Source organism: Carcharhinus amblyrhynchos, chromosome 9 (genome assembly GCF_965287045.1).
Source record: "Carcharhinus amblyrhynchos chromosome 9, sCarAmb.v2.hapA, whole genome shotgun sequence".
NCBI lineage: Eukaryota > Metazoa > Chordata > Chondrichthyes > Carcharhiniformes > Carcharhinidae > Carcharhinus > Carcharhinus amblyrhynchos.
In genome coordinates, this window is record NC_137332.1 from 101,892,122 (window position 1) to 101,913,115 (window position 20,994).

The 20,994-nt window shown below is 47.2% G+C and overlaps 1 protein-coding gene across 5 annotated transcripts in view; it reads right to left on the reverse strand.

Annotated features, from left to right (window-relative positions):
• Nucleotides 1–20,994, reverse strand: part of LOC145348149 (ral guanine nucleotide dissociation stimulator-like) — a 142,368-nt gene that overhangs the window by 100,494 nt on the left and 20,880 nt on the right. Inside the window, exon 1 of one of the 5 annotated variants that reach the window (XM_080196320.1) lies at nucleotides 2,385–2,623. The exons of the other annotated variants lie outside the window; for them this stretch is intronic. Within the exon in view, the coding sequence (XP_080052446.1) occupies nucleotides 2,385–2,462 (78 nt within the window). The 5' untranslated portion in view covers nucleotides 2,463–2,623. Of the gene's footprint in view, nucleotides 1–2,384; nucleotides 2,624–20,994 lie in introns of those variants that run through there. 5 annotated transcript variants of the gene reach the window in all.

Below are 20,994 nucleotides of genomic sequence, written 5' to 3' on the forward strand. Positions count from 1 at the left end.
GAGGCTTGTTGATTTTCTGCAGAACATCTTGTAGATGGTATACACTGCTACCACGATGCGTTGGTGGTGGAGCTAGTTAATGTTTATGGATGTGGTGCCAATAAAGCAGGGCTGCTTTGTTCTGGACAGTGTCAAGCTTCTTGAATGTTGTCAGAGCTGCATTCAGCCTGGGCAAGTGGAGTGTATTCCATCACACTCCTGACTTGTAGACGGTGGACAGTCTTTGTGGAGGCACGAGGTAAGTTACTCGCCGCAGGATTCCCAGCCTCTGACCTACTCTTGTAGCCACTGCATTGAGATAGCTACCCAGATCAGTTCCTGATGGATGGTAAGACCCAAGATGTTGACAGTAAAGACGGTAAGGAATATGAGGTAGGCGGAGTAATGTGTGCAGATAGATTCAATAGTGATTTACAACGAGTGGCTGATAAACACAGTCTGTAGAGAGGAGTCCACACAAGTGAGTGGGAACAGCAGTAGCGGGGAGTGGAGGAAGGAGTCGGGGGTTGAGGATGGGGGTGTGGGAAGGAGGCCATGCAAAATTCTGAACAGAATAGGGTCCATTCAGAGTGATGGTTGTCTGGATCTATTTGTTGCTGTTCTTCAGATAGAACAGTGCGTACAGCAATACTATCTGAGTCTCAGACGCACTAACATGAGCAGAAAACATCTTACACACCATGCACGTGCACCTGGCTCGAGTATGTTTACTGAACAGTCGGTTTACCACCATTCTGTAGCCCAGGAAGTAACGCCCTCGCGATGATCAAACAGAAAATCTCTCACGCGCTCTTGCGCTTCCTCTCACCGTTTCACTGCCAAACCCACAAAGAAAGAAGCTTGAAGCTTGCGTTCACAGGCCATGTAAAAATGAGCGTTGGGATGGGGCGCACCACTTGCTGTGCCCGCTATTCACGGCCCATTCACCCAGCAGAAACGCAGCTCTCCATGTCTGGATTCCCCGGTGCCCAGCAAGAGGCCGGAGATGGCAGAACATTCCATTCAATTAATGCGTGTCACGTGGGCATTGCTGGGAAAGCCTGCCTTATTACCCATCCCAAGCCTCCCTCGAGCAGTGGCGAGCTGCCTTTGTGACCACGATCTCGCTGGGGCCATTTCAGAGCGACAAGTTCAGAATCGATCTGTGGATTTGGGGTCAACTAGGCCTCCAGTCCGATGAGTAAACCAGATGGATTTTTATGCCAATCTAATCATTTCCAGTACGTTTTGTCTGTATAGCGCGCAAGAAATAATACTTTTCACAGTAGGTTAATACATGTGACAATAATAAATCAAATCAAATTTCATAGTCAACTGATAGTGTTAGTTGCAAATTTGTTCAGTGAACAGTACTTCTCAGTTGCCCCAGTGGGATTTTATCTCAGCTCTCTAGATCAGCAGCCCAGGCCTCTGTGTTACTGGTCCTGCTCCCCTCTGAGGCAACACCTCAATAAACAACATTGCCATTCAAACTCCTTTGAAAAGGGTTTACTTTTGCTCAAACAACGACAACATTCAAATCAAGATGAAGGAGGTTTACATTGGCTCAATTATTACAATGAGGACACAGATTGACGTCTTTACATCGGAAAACAAGGCTGAACCGAACACCCCACCCCCCCCCAAGTTCCCAGTGAAGATTCCGTCAGGAAGGGCAAACGGAAACACATTTCTGCAGGAGGTGGTCGGCAGCAGGCATTCAGCGCAGCTGGCACTTGGCTGACCCAGGCGCCAGCCCGCGGTGTTGGGGTGAACATAAGACATAGGAGCAGAATTAAACCACTCAGCCCATCGAGTCTGCTCTGCATTCAGTCATGGCTGCTATTTTTCTCATCCCCCATTCTCCTGCCTTTTCCCCATAATCCCCGATCCCCTTATTAATCAAGAACCTATCTTTCGCTGTCTTAAAGACACTCAATGACCTGGCCTCCCCGGCCTTCTGCGGCAAAGAATTCCACAGATTCACCACTCGCTGCCGCTGCGGAAAGCCGGGCCTAAAATCCAGGCTGTCTCTAAAGGAGGTCAGCACTGTTCGAGGTGCCAGCACTCCTGGGCCCTGTCGTCCCACCTTGGATGGGCAGGAAAGATCCCGTGACTGCTATGCGCAATGAGGAAGAAGAAAATTCGACACCAGCACCTCGCTCAATGTTTATCCCTCAGCAAACATCGCCAAAGCAAATTGTCTGAGTTTGCGAAAGGTACTTATCGAAAGGTAAACACTACCTTTAGTTCAAGAGTCTACACAAAGAACATTAGCCTAGCTGTTTTGTGATGAGGAGGATCCCACATCCGAAAGGGGCACGCAGGCACCAATATTTTTGGATTGCCAAGTTTAAAGAAGACTTGCCTTGCTTTAGAGTAGATTTATTGAAACAAATAGCCACCTTGCCTTTTTTTGTCCACACACTTCTGCCCTGGTTTTCCCAAGGTGCTGACTCATCCTGGGGTGCGGGTGTACACATACCAGCCACCCCCTCCTCTGGCGTCGTCCTCACTCAAGCGGCCATCCCTCAAGTAGGACTGCAGCATGTACAAAGATCATTCAGGCCTGCCCAACACTGCTCGAACTGCCAGGCAGGCACGCTGCAGACCTGCCGGCAGCAATCACTGTGTGCAGCCCTGTGCAGAAGCACGAACACCGTCTGCCTCTCTGCTGCTACCTACAACACAGCTTCTATATATAGAGCATCCAAAGCAATCCGAGGTCACAGTATTCCTGTGTTTGACGTAGAGTAAATCAAACACTCCCAGGTTATGTAAAGCGCAACTCAATGGAAAGTAAAACTCCCTCTACACTGTCCTAATAAACACTCCCAGGATAAGAACAGCTAAACACTAGATACAGAGTAAAGCTCCCACTACACCATCTCATCAACACTCCCAGGACAGCTACGGCACAGGGTTAGATACAGAGTAAAGCTCCCTCTAGACTATCCCCATCAAACATTCCCAGGACAGCTACAGCACGGGGTTAGATACAGAGTAAAGCTCCCTCTGCACTGTCCCTATCACACACTCCCAGGACAGGTACAGCACAGGGTTAGATACAGAGTAAGGATCCCTCTAAACAGTCCCCATCAAACACTCCCAGGACAGATACAGTTCATAGTTAGACACAGAGTAAATCTCCCCCTGAATTGTCCCTATCAAAAACTCCTAGGTCAGAGGCTGAGAATTCTGCGGTGAGTAACTCACCTCCTGACTCCCCAGATCCTGTTCACCATCTACAAGGCACAAGTCAGAAATACTCTCCACTTGCCTGGATGGGTGCAGCTGCAACAACACTCAAGAAGCTCGACACAATCCAGGGCAAAGCAACCCACTTGATTGACACCCATTCCACAAACATTCAATCCCTCCATGCACAGCGGTAGCTCTGTGTACCATCTACAAGATGCATTGCTGAAACTTACCAAGGCTCCTAAGCAGCACCTACCAAACCCACAACCATTACCATCAGGGAGGGCAAAGGCATTAGATTCCTGGGAACACCACCATCTAAAGGTCCACTCCAAGTCACTCAGCATCCTGCCTTGGAAGTATATCACTATTCCTTCATTGTTGCTGGGTCAAAATACTGGAGCACCCTCTCTAACAGTGGGTGTACCTGCATCTCAAGGTCTGTAGCGGTTCAAGATGGCAGCTCACCACCACCTACTGAAAGGCATCAAGGAATTAAATGCTGGCCTAGCCAGTGATGAATGAAAAATTAAAAAAAAGGGACCACAAGGCAAGGTGCTCCTTCAGAGAGTCGGTGCAGACTTGATGGGCTGAATGGCCTCCTTCTGCAGTGTAGGAATTCTATGGTTGTCTCTCTAATGGATCACAAAACCCTGTCCTCTCAAACAAACATGGAAGTCTGGAGAAGAGGAGTTATCCTAGCCAATGATTAACCTTCCGACACCTAAAACAGGCAATCTGTTCAATGTCTCATCATATTTTTAAAATACTTAATCTTTCATGCGATGAGGGTATCGCTAACAAGGCCAGCACTCCTTGCCCATCCCTAAGCGTTCTCAAACTGAGTGGCTTGCGAGGCCATTTCAGTGGGGCAGTTAAGAGTCGGCCATGCTTCCATGGATCTGGAGTCACATGTAGGTCAGACCAGGTAAGGATGGCAGATTTCCTTCCCTGAATGTCATTATAGTGAACCAGATGGATTTTTTAAAATTGTTCTTTAGGGGATATGGACATCACTGGCTAGGCCAGCACCCATTGAAAAGATAGTGGTGAGCTGCCTTCTTGAACCACTGCAATCTCCGTGGTAAAAGTGAAGTCAGGTAAAGTTTATTTATTCGTCACAAGTAGGCTTACATTAACACTGCAATGAAGCGAAAATCGCCACACTCCAGCGCCCATTCGGGTATGCTGAGGGAGAATTTAGCATGGCCGATGCACCTAACCAGTACGTGTTTCGGACTGTGGAAGGAAACAGGAGCACTCGGAGGAAACCCACACAGACACGGGGAGAACATGCAAACTCCACACAGGCAGTGACCCAAGCCGGGAATCGAATCCGGATCTCAGGACTGTGAGACAGCAGTGCTAACAACTGTGTCACCGTGGTATAGGTATACCCACGGTGCTGTTAGGAAGGGAGTTACAGAATTTTGACCCAATGTTAGAATACCAGTTCAGAAACCCCAAGATGCATTCTGAAGTCAGGCTAGGCTCCAATAATTTGCTATTTTGGCATTAAGGTGAAGATATAATATTTTATCCCAGACACGCTTCTACTGATACAGGGGAAGCTTTTATCAAAACTAGTTTTATTTAATAACACAATAACAAGTGAATTAGCTTAACTTTTAATACTTGAGCAATACTTAATTAAGAAACAATACTTTTCTTAACTGCTAACCTTTCACTACAAGATCCAATTCAAGCAATGTTCTTATGGGCTTAAGCCCCTTCTTTGAAATTAGTCAGCAAAACACAGTCTTCCTTGCTTGTCTCAGGTTAATAATCCTAGAGCTTTCAGAGAGACCTTTTTAGAGAGAAGAGAGAGAGCCACTTTTTCCTTCTGGCAGTCCAGGAAGCAACTGCTTGTATCAAAAAAAATGAAACAGAAACAGTTTTTCTTCCCTGCAAGCTTAGCTCCTTCCATTAAGTGCATGGGGTGGCACAGTTGCACAGTGGTTAGCACTGCTGTCTCACAGCACCAGGGACCCAGGTTCAATTCTGGTCTTGGGTCACTGTCTGTGTGGAGTTTGCACACTTTCCCCTTATCTGTGTGAGTTTCCTTCGGGTGCTCTGGTTTCCTCCCACACTCCAAAGATGCATGTGTTAGGTTGATTGGCTATGCTCAATGGACCCTAGTGTCATGGGTATTAACAGGGTAAATGTGTGGAGTTACGGGAATAGGGTCCAGGTGGATTTGTGGTCAGCATAGACTTGATGAGCTGAATGGCCTCCTTCTGTACTGTAGGGATTCTTTGACTCTGTCCTTGTCAATCGACTTAATCAAAGCTCCACCTTGAAACTCCAGGGGAAACATAAGTAAAAATGAACGCAATAGCTCAGCTTAAAACAAACAGGTACTTATCCTGTTCTTCCTGCTACTAACTTAAAAGATTCTTAGGCAAATCAGCACCTTGCAAAACAGGTCTCAAATCTAAATATGCCCCTTAAAAAAAAACATGATGAACAAAGATCTCTTAAAGGCACAGTATCATCACAGAGACAGTGAAGGAAGTGACTAAGGATCATTCTAACTCAGGATGATGAATGGCTTGGAGGGGAGCTTCCAGATGGTGGTGTTCTCAGGTATGTGTTGTCTTTGTCCTAGGTAGTTATAGTCATGAATGGTGATGGTGCTCTTCAAATTACCTTGGTAAGTTCCTACAGTACATCTTGAAGATGGCACACACAGCTGCCATTGTGCACCAATGGTGAAGGGAGTGAATGTTTGTGGATGAGTAGCAATCAAGCAAGGCTGCTTTGTCCTGGATTTGATTTGCTTTATTATTATCAAATGTATTAGTATACAATGAAAAGGATTGTTTCTTGCACACTATACAGACAAAGCATACCTTACATAGAGAAGATGTGGAGATGCTGCCATTGGACTGGGGTGAGCACAGTAAGAAGTCTCACAATCCCAGGTTAAAGTCCAACAGGTTTATTTGGAATCACGAGCTTTCGGAGCACTGCTACTTCATCAAGTTTCTACAAAGATGCAATAAAGCAGACAAGATCCCGAAAGGACTACAGATGACATGTGGTGAAAGAGCAGTGCTCCAAAAGCTTGAGATTCCAAATAAACCTGTTGGACTTTAATCTGGTGTTGTGGCGCGTAGAGAAGGAAAGAAGAGAATGCAGAATGTTGTGTTACCGTCACAGCTAGGGTGTAGAGAAAGATCAGCTTAATGCAAAAGTCTGATGGCAGCAGAGGAGAAGCTGTTTTTGAGTTGGTTGGTACATGACCTCAGACTTCTGTGTCTTTTTCCTGATGGAAGAAGGTGGAAGCGGGTTTGTCCGGGGTGCATAGGGTCCTTGATTACGTTTGGTGCTTTTCCGAGGCAGCGGGAAGTGTAGACAGTGTTAGTGGATGGAATTCATTCACAGATGGTGTCCATTCACGGATGGTGTTGAGCTTCCCGAGTGTTTTTGGAGCTGCACTCACCCAGGGAAGTGGAGAGTGTTTTGCCATACTCCTGACTTGTACCTTGTAGATGGCGGACAGTCTCTGGGGAGTCAGGAAGTGAATTACTCCCAGCAGGATTCCTTGTAGCCACAGTGTTTATATGGCAAGTCAAATTCAGTTTCTGGTCAATGGTAACCTCCAGAATGTTGATACGATAATCTATGATGGTCACTAACTTTCCAGTCCAGGTTTTATTAATTGAATTTAAATTCCACCAGTTACCATGGTGGAATTTGAACCCGTGTGTCCCCAAAACTTTAGTTTTTGTTTAGTTTAGTTATTTATTAGTGTCACAAGTAGGCCTACGTTAATACTGCAATGAAGCCACAATGAAAATCCCCTAGTTGCCACACTTCAGCACCTGTTCAAGGTACACGGAGGGAGAATTTAGCATGGCCAATGCACCTAACTAGCACGTTTTTCAGACTGTGGGAGGAAACCAGAGCACCCACAGGAAACCCATGCAAACACGGGGAAGAGCATGCAGACTCTGCACTGAGAGTGACCCAAGCCAGGAATCGAACCTGGGTCCCTGGCACCGTGGAGGCAGCAGTGCTAACCACTGTGCCACAAACTAGTTCAAAAGCAGCTTCTTCCCTGCCGCCATCAAATGTTTGAATGGACCTAACTCACATTAAGTCGATCTTCCTCTATACCCTAACTATTAGCCTGGGCCTCTCGGGAATTCTAGTGCGTTGATGTGGCCTCCAGCCACCATGCCAAGTTGTGGATTCTTGCTCTGCACATTCAGACTGACGTATCTGCAACATTGCCTCTGACACTGCACTTGAACTAGTATTTGATTGGTTGGGAATAGCTCTGGGACATGCTGTGACAGGTATTGTACAGAGACAGTCCCTCCTTTTTTTCAATTGACATCTATTTTTTTGTTGGGCCTATTCTGGACTGCAGAGAAACAAAGAGGGAGACAGCAAAGATTTATAATATAGTACAATGAAAATCCTGGAATATGTTGCTCACAAGTCAAAATAGAAAATCCTGGAAAATCTCAGCAGATTTTGCCAGCGTCTGTAAGGAGAGAATAGGAGGGGAAATGGTGGCACAGTGGTTAGCAACTGCTGCCTCACAGCGCCAGAGACCCGGGTTCGATTCTCAGCTTGGGTTACTGTCCGTGTAGAGTCTGCATGTCCTCCCCGTGTAGAGTCTGCATGTCCTCCCCGTGTCTGTGTGAGTTTCCTCTGGGTGCTCTGGTGTCTTCCCAGACGTCTGGAAGACGTGCTGGTTAGGTGCACTGGCCATGCTAAATTCGCCCTCGGAGTGTGGCGACGAGGGGATTTTCATAGTAACCTCATTACGGTGTTAGTGTAAGTCTACTCGTGACTAAGAAAGCAATTAAATAATACAAAAATGAACTGACATCGAGTCCAAATGACCCTTTATCAAAGCAAAAAGACACAGAAAGTGGGAGATATTTTTACTGTAGAGCGAGGGAATGAAAGATGAGTCATAGCCACAAACACAAGGGGAAAGGCTGCTAACGGCAGCCCGTAGAGAGAATAGAAGGTGTGAATGGCCAGAAGCTGAAATCAGAGGGTAAACTGTGACAGCTGAGGATGTGGGAGGAAGAGGAAAGAGGGGGTGGGGGGAAGAGAAGTAAAACGGAATTATTGACAGATACTTGGACAGACTTCCCCACTTTATTATGCATCCTGCCTGCATCCAAACTAATCCAGTTGGATTACTTAGTCACGACGAAGTCACCAGCATCTGTCTATTTTTTAACAGGCAGAGACTGAGAAAAGGAACGGGGTGCCGAGGTGATTCAATCGTTAGAGAGAAACAGTAAACTATCCCGAGCCTAGCAGGTCAGGCAGCCCGTGTGACTTTGATCAGCGTTTGGATTCATTGTGCGGAGCTCTGACCTCGGCTGCAAGGCTTCTCTCACTGGCTTCAGGAACAATGTGATGGAGAGTGCAGAGAGAGAGGGAGAGAGAGACAGAGCCTAGAGAGAGAGAGAGAGAGAGAGAGAGAGAGAGAGAGAGACAGAGCGTATAGAGAGAGAAAGACAGACAGAGTGTATAGAGAGAGAAAGAGAGAGGGAGAGAGAGAGACAATACATGAGAGAGAGGGAGAGAGAGACAGAGACAGAGCGTGAGAGAGAGTGTGAGAGAGAAATGTCATGCATTTCAAACAGTGCCCTCAGTGACTCAAGATGTGGAGATGTCGGTGTTGGGTTGGGGTGGGCACAGTAAGAAGTTTCACCTGATGAAGGAGCAGTGTTCTGAAAGCTCATGATCCCAAATAAACCTGTTGAACTTTACCCTGGTGCTGAGAGACTTCTTACTGTGACTCAGTGTGAAAGATCCTGTCGTCCAGCCCAAAGGGGGCTGTTAGATAGTCAACATCTTTTCCCAAAGGGAGGGGAGTCTAAAATTGGAGTTCATAGGTTAGAACTGAGAGGGGAAAGACACAAAAGGGTTCAGATGGGCAATTTTTTCCACACAGAGTGGTGAGTGTCTGGAACAAGCTGCCAGAGGTAGTAGTAGAGGCGGGTACAATTTTGTCTTTTAAAAAGCATTTAGACAGTTACGTGGGTAAGATGGGGATAGAGGGATATGGGCCAAATGCGGGCAATTGGGATTAGCTTAGTGGTTAAAAAAAAAGAGGCAGCATGAACAAGTTGAACTGAAGGGCCTGTTTCCATGCTGTAATCCTCCAGGACTGAGGGTTCAGTTCTGGCCCAGAGACTTGAGCACCAAACATGGATAAGATGCAAAGATCCTTTAGTTTTGTACGAAATATCTGTACCTGAGTCCCTCCGTATATCAGAACGCCATCAGTGCTCTCAAGTGACAACTTTGTGAAAAGCATTTGCTGTTGTAAGATAGGAAACGTGGAAGGCAATTTGTGCACAGCAAGATCCCACAAGCACCAATGTTGGAATGAGCAGTTCATTCGTGTTTTTAAAAATTTTGAGGTTGGAGTATAAATATTGGGTGGGACACTGTGTGTGTGCGTGTGCGCGTGAGTGAGTGACTGTGTGTGTGTGTGTGTGTGTGTGTGTGTGTGTGTGTGTGTGTGTGTGTGTGTGTGTGTGTGTGTATGGTGTGTGTGAGAGAGAGAGCGGGAGGGGGGACAATAACTCACTTTCTTTTCTTTGAGGCAGTGACATGGCATATTCCGTCTGAAAGGGTAGTCGGGCCTCAGTTTAACTTCTTGTCTGAACTTCTAAGATTGCAGCACTTCCTTATTAATGTCCCTAACATTGCAGCAGTCCCTCAGTACTACTGACCCTCTGACAGTGCAGCACTCCCTCAGCACTGACCCTCTGACAGTGCAGCACTCCCTCAGCACTGACCCTCTGACAGTGCAGCACTCCCTCAGCACTGACCCTCTGACAGTGCGGCACTCCCTCAGCACTGACCCTCTGACAGAGCAGCACTCCCTCAGTACTGACCCTCTGACAGTGCAGCATTCCCTCAGTACTGACCCTCTGACAGTGCAGCATTCCCTCAGTACTGACCCTCTGACAGTGCAGCATTCCCTCAGTACTGACCCTCTGACAGTGCAGCACTCCCTCAGCACTGACCCTCTGACAGTGCAGCACTCCCTCAGCACTGACCCTCTGACAGTGCAGCATTCCCTCAGCACTGACCCTCTGACAGAGCAGCACTCCCTCAGTACTGACCCTCTGACAGTGCAGCATTCCCTCAGTACTGACCCTCTGACAGTGCAGCATTCCCTCAGTACTGACCTTCTGACAGTGCAGCACTCCCTCAGCACTGACCCTCTGACAGAGCAGCACTCCCTCAGTACTCACCCTCTGACAGTGCAGCATTCCCTCAGTACTGACCCTCTGACAGTGCAGCATTCCCTCAGTACTGACCTTCTGACAGTGCAGCACTCCCTCAGCACTGACCCTCTGACAGTGCAGCACTCCCTCAGTACTGATCCTCTGACAGTGCAGCACTCCCTCAGCACTGACCCTCTGACAGTGCAGCACTCCCTCAGCACTGACCCTCTGACAGAGCAGCACTCCCTCAGTACTGACCTTCTGACAGTGCAGCACTCCCTCAGTACTGACCCTCTGACAGTGCAGCACTCCCTCAGCACTGACCCTCTGACAGAGCAGCACTCCCTCAGTACTGACCCTCTGACAGTGCAGCATTCCCTCAGTACTGACCTTCTGACAGTGCAGCACTCCCTCAGCACTGACCCTCTGACAGAGCAGCACTCCCTCAGTACTCACCCTCTGACAGTGCAGCATTCCCTCAGTACTGACCCTCTGACAGTGCAGCATTCCCTCAGTACTGACCTTCTGACAGTGCAGCACTCCCTCAGCACTGACCCTCTGACAGTGCAGCATTCCCTCAGTACTGACCTTCTGACAGTGCAGCACTCCCTCAGCACTGACCCTCTGACAGTGCAGCACTCCCTCTGTACTGATCCTCTGACAGTGCAGCACTCCCTCAGCACTGACCCTCTGACAGTGCAGCACTCCCTCAGTACTGATCCTCTGACAGTGCAGCACTCCCTCAGTACTGACCCTCTGACAGAGCAGCACTCCCTCAGTACTGACCTTCTGACAGTGCAGCACTCCCTCAGTACTGACCCTCTGACAGAGCAGCACTCCCTCAGTACTGACCTTCTGACAGTGCAGCACTCCCTCAGTACTGACCCTCTGACAGTGCAGCACTCCCTCAGTACTGACCCTCTGACAGTGCAGCACTCCCTCAGTACTGACCTTCTGACAGTGCAGCACTCCCTCAGTACTGACCCTCTGACAGTGCGGCACTCCCTCAGTACTGACCTTCTGACAGTGCAGCACTCCCTCAGTACTGACCCTCTGACAGTGCAGCACTCCCTCAGTACTGACCCTCTGACCGTGCAGCACTCCCTCAGTACTGACCCTCTGACAGTGCAGCACTCCCTCAGTACTGACCCTCTGACAGTGCAACATTCCCTCAGTACAGCACTCGGAGTTTCAGCCCAGATTTATTGTACTGGTGAGGGGTTCAAACCCATGACCTTTGAAGTTGGAGGTTCCACCTTGAAGGCGCTGATCCTTTCCCCCCTCCAGACCCAACGGCCAGACAGCACTCAAAGTCAAAGCTAACACACAAGGACAAACAGCGTGGGAAGCAGCATTTACACAAAAAGGTGGACAATAGAAGCAGGAGGCGGCCATTCGGCCTTCGAGCCTGCTCTACTATTCATTCCAATCATGGCTGAGCATCCACTCAAGAGCCTGATCCTGTCTTCCCCCCCATATCCTTTGATTTTCAGGAGTCGGGGATACATCTTCCTTCTCAGGTCCCATGTTCTGATGGTACCGGCAACCACGCACCTCCACATTAATGTTGTCTCGCCACATGGACCACCGGTGTCGACGGTACATTCATCCAGTGTGGGAAGATCTTTGGGACAGAGCTTTCTTTGTGAAACCGGAGTGGTGCAGTGGTTAGCACTGCTGCCTAACGGCGCCAGGGCCCCGGGTTCAAATCCGGCCTGGGGTCACTGTCTGTGTGGAGACTGCATGTTCTCCCCATGTCTGCGCGGATTTCCTCCAGGTGCTCCAGTTTCCTCCCACAGTCCAAAGGTATGCGGGTTAGGTTGATTGGCCATGCTAAATTGACCGTCGTCATGATGTGGAGATGCCGGCGTTGGACTGGGGTAAACACAGTAAGAAATCTCACAACACCAGGTTAAAGTCCAACAGGTTTATTCGGTAGCAAAAGCCACTAGCTTTCAGAGCACTGCCCCTTCTGTCAGGGGGATTAGCAGGGTAAATATGTGGGGACATGGGAATAGGGCCTGGGTAGGATTATGGTCGGTATAGGCTCGATGGGCCAAATGGCCTCCTTCTGTACTGTCGGGATGCTATGATTTTGCAGCCAGTCCCACTCAATGGTCAAATCCAGCGTTGGGATTAACAAAGGGAAAGCGTTACCGTGGAGACGGTGGAAATATGTGATTGTCATCACTGCCCTGCCGCGCGGGGCCCCATGTGGAATTGCATTGTTGAGCAAATCAGTTCACGCAGACCCCAGTAATCCTATCATGTGATTACAATAGTCTGCAGTCGACTGATCTGGCTCTGTCCCGCTCCCTTTCCTGCTGCAGCTTTACCCAGTAAGAAGCCTCACAACGCCAGGTTAAAGTCCAACCAGTTTGTTTGATAGCAAACCCACAAGCTTTCGGGGTTTGCCCCTTCCTCAGGAAGGGGCAAACCCCGAAAGCTTGTGGGTTTACTATCAAATAAACCTGTTAAACTTTAACCTGGCGTTGTGAGACTTCTTACTGTGTCCAACGCCGGCACCTCCACAAAACAGCTTTACCCAGGACCAGGGAGATTTGATCCTTTGTTTGGCAGACAGTTACCAGCAAGACTAGGGAGGGTTGAGTCTTTTTTAAAAATCAGTCAGTTCAGCTTTCTCCAGAGGCTCCACGCGTGCATTTGTTACAAGAGGATTTCAACATATGAGTAAAGGTGTCTTACTGCAATTAAACAGAGTTTCAGTGAGATTGCGCCTCTGGAATATTTTATGTGCTGATTTTGGCTCCCATCCACCACCGCCCTCACATCACACCCAACCTCGGCCCCTGCACCTGCCGAGGGGGTTTTCCCGTAGGCAGAGGCTGCTGGCGGGATCTTCTGGTCCCAGTTAATTTACATTCATCGCCAGTGTCGCCATCGGGGGCCCTGCGGCAGGGATCAACTTCAGCGGGGCTGGAATATCCCACCAGCAGGAAGGGCTGGGGAATTCTGACCTTAGTTCCCATCACAGTGGTTAATACTGCTGCTTCACAGTGCTAGAAACCTGGGTTCGATTCCTGGCTTGGGTCGCTGTATCTGTGGAGTTTGTACATTCTCCCCATGTCCACCTGGGTTTCCTCCAGGTGCTCCAGTTTCCTCCTACAGTCCAAAGGTGTGCAGGTTAGGCAGAGTGGCCATGCTAAATTGCCCCCGAGTGTCAGGGGAACTCGCTAGGGTCAATGCATGGATTTTGTGGATAGGGCCTGAGTGGGATTGTGGTCAGTACAGACTCAATGGACCGAATGGCCTCCTTCTGCACTGTCGGATTCTCTGATTCTCCCATCTCAAAAAATATGTATCAATTTATTTTGCTTCATTCAATACTCGGTATTTCCTTTCACAGACCAACAATGCAGACAATGTGAGTGGAGATAGCATTAAGCATAGGTTAAAGAGATGTGTAGTGAGACTTGATTAGCTGTAAAGACTCACAATCTGATCAGTATTCTGTAAACTGAGGGTGTGCCTTTACATGCCCTGTTTGTGATCAGAACTCCCCACTCACCTGACGAAGGAGCAGCACTCCAAAAGCTAGTGGTGTTTGCCAGCAAATAAACCTGTTGGACTTTAACCTGGTGTTGTGAGACCTCTTACTGTGTTTACCCCAGTCCAACGCTGGCATCTCCACATGGTGAGTGTAGCATCAGGGGACATAGTCCCAGATTAAGGGCAGGCCGTTCAGGACCAAGATGAAGAGGAATTTCTTCACTCCAAAAGATGGTGAGCTTTTCAACCACGGTGGTTCAAGAAGGTAGCTCACCAACACCTTCTGAAGGGCAATTAGGGATAGGCAATAAAAATGCTGCCCTAACCAGTGACATCCAAGTAGCATGGTAGAACAAAAATAATAGTAATCAACACGATCTCTCAAGCCTGATCTGCCATTCAACACAAGCATCACTATATATTTAAGTGATTGCATGGTTGCTTTAACAGCCATTCACATGGACTGATGGTAATTGGAGTGTTTCACAGCTTTGTGTCTTTGTTTCATTTTCTGTAACATAAAGAGAACATCTCTTTTGATAAACTGTTGTCTGTACTTTGAATCTACCTGCGCAAACCACATCTTTTTTCCCCTTGTCGAAACCCACAATCCCTAACAGCGTTAGGACATTACAATCATGGCTGAGATTCTACTGCTACAACATAAGCCTGCACCATCCCCATGTCTCTAAATTGCTTCAGCATCCAAAAAATCTACTGATCTCCCTCTTGAGTCTGCTCAATAAGTGGCCACTCGCGGCTCCCTGGGGTAGAAAATTCCACATTGATTCTCTGAGAGAAGAGATTTCTCCTCATCTCATTTGGAAACATCCAATCTCCCAATCTTGAGAGTTTTGACCCGCGTGTCATTCTTCATTCCGCAGACCGGGTGGCGACCATTCTCTCAGCGATGTTTCTGTCAAGCCCCTAACAAGTTTGTGATGTTTCAGTGAGATTTCCTCTCATTCTTCCAGATTCCAGAAGGAATAGACCTTTCTACTCAATCTGTCCTCATCGGACAGTCTGGTCAGCTCAGGAATTAGTCCTACAGATCTTTGTTGTACCTTCTCGAAGTGAGGTTGCCAGCAAACTTTTCTTAACTGTACAGCCTCTTCTTTTAAAGAAGAATTTGCCTAAAATAAATGGCTGATGGTACAGAACTCGAGTGTTGCTGAATAAAGACATTTTGTCAAAGCTTTTCATCTTGCACTCAACAGGACAATCACAAGAATACCAACTGTCGACAGAAACAACAATTTGTACTGTATCGGGCAGAGCTGACTGCTTGGCAAGTGGATTGTGATTGCCAGAGGTGTTGCCATGGAGAATGCACCAGTTAATGGTGACTGACAGGTGCATGGTGTTGCCATGGAGAACACCATGAAGGTTTAACTAGAGTACAATAGAAACACACATAGAAAATAGAAGCAGGAGTTGACATTTGGCCCTTCGAGCCTGCTCCATCATTCATTATGATCATGGTTGATCATCAAATTCAATATCCTAATCCTGCCTTCCCCATATCCTTGATCCCTTCAGCCCCAAGAGCTATATGTGCATTTTGGCATGAACTACTTTGTGATGGTGAATTCCACACAGTCACCACTCTCTGGGCGAAGAAATTTCACCTCACTTCAGTCCAAAAAGGTTTATCCCTTATTCTCTAACTTTGACTCCTAGTTCTGGCCTCCTCCACTATTGGGAACATTCTTTCTGAATCTACCCTGTATAATCTTGTTAGAACTTTATAAGTTTCTATAAGATCCCGTCTCAGTTTTCTAAACTCCAATGAATACAATTCTAACTGATTTAGTCTCTCCTCATATGACACACCTGCCTTCCCAGGAATTAGCCTGGTAAACCTTTGCTGCACTCCCTCGAGAGCAAGGACATCCTTCCTCAGATAAAGAAACCAAAATTGCATGCAATACTCCAGATGTAGCCTCATCAACACCCTACGTAATTGCAGCAAAACATCCCTATACTCAAATCCTCTCACTATGAAGACCAACATACCATTTGTCTTCTCTATGTCTGCTGTCCGGCGTGCTTATTTTCAGTGACTGATGCACAAGGCCACCAAGACCTTGTTGAGTATCCACCTCTCTCAATTTACACCCATTCAAGTAATAATCTGTCTTCCTATTATTGCTACCAAAGTGGATAACCTCACATTTATCCACATTATACTGCATCTGCCATTCATATGTCCACTCACTCAGCCTGTCCAAATTACACTGAAGTATCTCTGCATCCTCCTCACAGCTCACCTTCCCACCTAACTGTCTATAATCTGCAAATTTGGAGAAATTACATTTAGTTCCCTCATCCAAACCGTTAATATATAATGTGAACAGTTAGGGTCCTCGCACAGATCCCTGTGTTACCTCATTAGTCAATGCCTGCCAATCATAAAAAGATCAATTTATTCAAATACTTTGCTTCCTGTCTGCTAACCAGCTTTCTATCCATTTCAAGGCACTACCCGTGATCCCATGCAGTTTAACATTACATAGAGATCTGCTACGTCAAAAGCTTCTGAAAGTCTGAACAAACCACAGCACCAGTCCTCCCTGGTCAACTCTACTACTTACATCCTCAAAAAATTACAGTAGATTTGTCAAGCATGATTTCCCTTCTGTAAATCCATGCTGACTTTATACCACTCCTTCCCAAATGCTGTGCTATGAAATCTTATGATAATAGACTGTAGCAACTTCCCCAGTAAAGATAACGTTAAGCTCGCTGGTCTATAATTCCCCTGTTTTCTTTCTACCTCCCTTTTTGAAAAGAAGGCTTACATTAGCTACACCCCAATGTGCAGTATCAGTCCAGAGTTCAAAGAATTTTGAAATAAGGCCACTTTAAGTACTCTGGGATGAAAATTATCAGGCTCCGGAAATTTATTTGCCTTCAATTCCATTAATTTCCTCAAAACCATTTCTCTACTAATATTGATTTCCCTCAGTTCCTCACTAAAACTTCCCTTTCTCAGTACTTCTGGTACATTGTTTTCACAAAGGAAGACATGAATAATGTACAAACTTAGTCCCTCAGCCATTTCTTTGTTCCCCATTATAAATTTCCCTGTTTCTGACTACAAAGGGCCTCATTTTCTTTTGTTGATCTTTTTTCTTTTTATATACCCACAGGATCTGTTACAGAACATTTTTAAGTTCCTCGCCATCAATCCCTTCGTCTGCCTTTGCTGAATTTTTAACATCTCTCAATCCTCAGGTCTATTGCTTTCTTTTGCCAATTTTTACGCTTCTTCTTTGAATACAATATTATCTCTAATTTCCCTTATAAGGCAGGGCTTGGCAACAGTTGTCTTTCCACTCTTGCGCAAAATAGGAATTACCAACTTTTAGAGTTCACATACTCATATGAATACTCGCCATTGCCTGTCCACTTTCAGTAATGTTCTCCAGTCCATCATAGCCAATTGTGTTTCTTGTTGAACGAAACATTTGTAACTATAAAGTGCTGTGTAAGCTTGTATCCCCATGAGAAAAAGACAACTCCAACTTTTCTGGGCTTCATTTGCTTTCGGCTTTTATCACGTCCCTGTGATCCACCCGGAAAAGGTTAATAAGATACTGAGAAGCCTCTTGTGGCACCAAAGCCAGAGGTTGCAGGCTAGAAGGGCAAGAGCAGCAGACGCACAGGAACATCCACCACCTCCAAGCCGCTCACCACCCCGGCTTGTCACTGGGTCAAAACGCTGGAACTGTTGCAGCCAGCATTTTATTACCTATTCCTAATTGCCCTTGGGCTGAGCGGCACCTAAGAGTCAACCACACTGCTGTGGATCTGGAGTCAAGTGCCATCCAGACCCACTGGTAAACCTCGTCCCCTGGAGGACATGAGTGAATCAAATGGGTTTTTACAACAATGGTTTCATTAGACCATTGATATTTATCCAATTCATCTGCCCCGGCGGGATTTGAACCTGGGTCCCCACAGCATTACAGCGGGTCCCTGGATCACTAGTCCAGCGCCAATACCACAACCCCATGCGGCTCTCAATGACAACGTGATAAAACTTGGGGATGCTCAAGAGGCCCGAAGTGGAGGAGCATGGATATGTCAGAGGGATCTGAGGCCCAATAAGCTGACAGAGATAGGGAGGGGTGAGGCCGAGAATGGGGTTCAAAATCAATGATGATACATCGTTTGGTTGGAAGCCAATAAATGTCAGTCAGCACAGGGGTGATGGGTGAATGGTAAGACATGAGGCAGCAGTGGTTTGCCTGATCTTAGGTTAAAGGAGGGTTTAAAATGGGAGGCTGGCCAGCAGAGCACTGAGCATGGATGTCACACAACCTCGGGGCAGAAATAGGCCGCTCAGCGCCTGGGGCCTGCTCTGCCATTCAGTAAGATTGGGGCCGATCTGACTGGAACCTCAACCCCACATTCCGGCCTACCTCTCAATTTCACCCGTTTTAATCAATATATCCAGCGCTGCCTTAAAAATATTCAAAGACTCTGCTTCCACTGCCTTTTGAGGAAGAGGATCCCAGAGACTCATCACAGAAAGAAATTCTCGCCACCTCTGTATTAAATGGGAGACCCATGAATTTTTAAACCGTGAACCCTAGTTCTAGATTTTCCCACCAGAGGAAACAACATCTCCGTGTCAGTACTCCTCCATCAAGTCACCTCTAACTCTTCCAAACTCTAATGGATACAAATCAAATCTCTCCAAAAACCACACATAATCAACCCATCCATTCCTGGTATTAGTCGAGTAAACCTTCTCTGAACTGCTTCAAATGCATTTATCAGAGAAGTATCACAGAATCCCTACAGTGCAGAAAGAGGCCATTTGGCCCACTGAGCCTGCACCAACAACAATCCCACCCGGGCTCTATCCCCAAAACCCTGCGTTTACCCTGCTAATCCTTCTGAGACTAATGTTCAATTTATCACAGCCTATCAAACTAACCTGCACAACATTGCAATGTGGGAGGAAACCGAAGAACCTGGAGGAAACCCACACAGACACAGGGAGAAAGTGCAAACTCCACACAGACAGTCGCCCGAGGCCAGAATCGAACCCAGGTCCCTGGCACTGTGAGGCACCAGTGCTAACCACACTGCCACCATGCTGCCCTTTCCTTAAATGAGAGCAACATTGCACACAATATTCCAGATGTGGTCTCACCAAACGCCCTGCACAACTGAAGCGTAACCTCCTTTGTTTTGTAACCAATTCCCCCCACAATAAATGATAACACTCTACTGGCTTTCCTAATTACTTGCTGTACCCGTACACTAGTTTTCTTTACGATTCATACACTAGGACACTCAGATCCCTCTGGCACCTCACAGCTCTGCAATCTCTCGCCACTGAGATAATAAGCTTGTAAAATGGACAACTGCACATTCGTCTTGAGGTAGCAGAGGGATGAGTGAGGATTTCAGCAGCCGATGAGGTGTACAACAGCAGAGTCCAGCTACGTTACAGAGGTTGAAATGATTGGTCTTTGGGTTGGATCAGTCGTGCGGGCAGTCCACGCCACTCCCAACATCTCTGCCTTCAACCCCCAACCCTCCGACCACCTTGGGTGAGCAAGTCCCACTGTATTCAGTTGCAGTCGGTGATTCCTCACCGACAGTGTCACTAACAAGGGTTCAGGGCGGTACGGTAGCACAGTGGTTAGCACTGCTGCCTCACAGCAGCAGGGACCCGGGTTCGATCCCTGGCTTGGATCACTGTCTGTGCGGAGTCTGCACATTCTCCCCGTGTCTGCATGGGTTTGGTCCCAATGCTCCGGTTCCCTCTTGCAGCCCGAAAGAAGTGCTGGTTAGGTGCGTTGGCTGTGCTAAATTATCATACCCAAGTATAGGTCGCCAGAGTGTGGCGACTAGGGAATTTTCACAGTAATTTCATTGCAGTGTTAGTATAAGCTCATTTGTGACACTAATAAATAAAATTTTAAATTTCCGATTTGCTGTGCAGTGTCGCTGTTGACATCTGAAGCCAATCAGTGGGGGCAGGGTAATCTCACAGGGCCCACTCGGGCGCCAGTAATGTGGAGTTACTGGAGACGTGACACATGAGGGAGGATAATCTGCAGGCTGGTTCCACAGATCTTATAAATAGACAATTAGATAGTTGATATAGCAGCGTGGTCACGTCAAATTACATGTTTATGCTGCAAACTCAATCTAGGGATTTGCATCAGTTTAGTAAGGCAGCAAATACAGCCTATCCCGCAGACGCCCTGAGGGCACTCCAAGTTAATGGTGTGATGTTACAAAGCAGTCTTGTTGGATGAAGAGAGCCCTTCACTCTCTGCCCAGCATCTGACTCACACACACACACACGCACACACATATATATATATGCACACTCTCTCTCTCTCTCTCTCTCTCTCTCTCTCTCTCACACACACACACACACACACACACACACACACACACACACACACACACACACACACACACACACACACACACACACACACACGTGTGCACACAAAAGCGTTTGATCGAGATCGTGCATCATCAAAAGGACCCTTGATGACTGCACATGAGGCGGTGGCCTAGTGGTATAATCACTAGCCTATTAATCCAGAAACTCAGTTAATGTTCTGGGGACCCAGGTTCGAATCCCACCAAGGCATATTCAGGAATTTGAATTTCATAAAAAATATCTGGAATTAAGAATTTACTGATGACCATTGCCGATTCCCATCAGGGAAGGAAATCTACCATCCTTAACTGGTCTGGCCTACTTGTGACACCAGACCCACAGCAGTGTGAGTAATGCTCAACTGCCTTCTGAATGGCCGAGCAAGCCACTCAGTTCAAAGACAACTAGGGATAAATGTTGGTCCAGCCAGTAACACCGATGACCCATGAACGAATGTAAATAAAAACCTGCGCTTGTTTGCCATCTCATAGAATCATACAGCCCAGAAGAGGCCCTTCAGCCCATCGAGTCTGCACTGACATATTAGAAACACCTGAACTCCTTCCTAATCCCATCAGTCAGCTCTTGGCCCGTAGCCCTGAATGTTATGATGTGCTCATCCAGGTACTTTTTCAAGGATGTGAGGCAACCTGCCTTTACCAC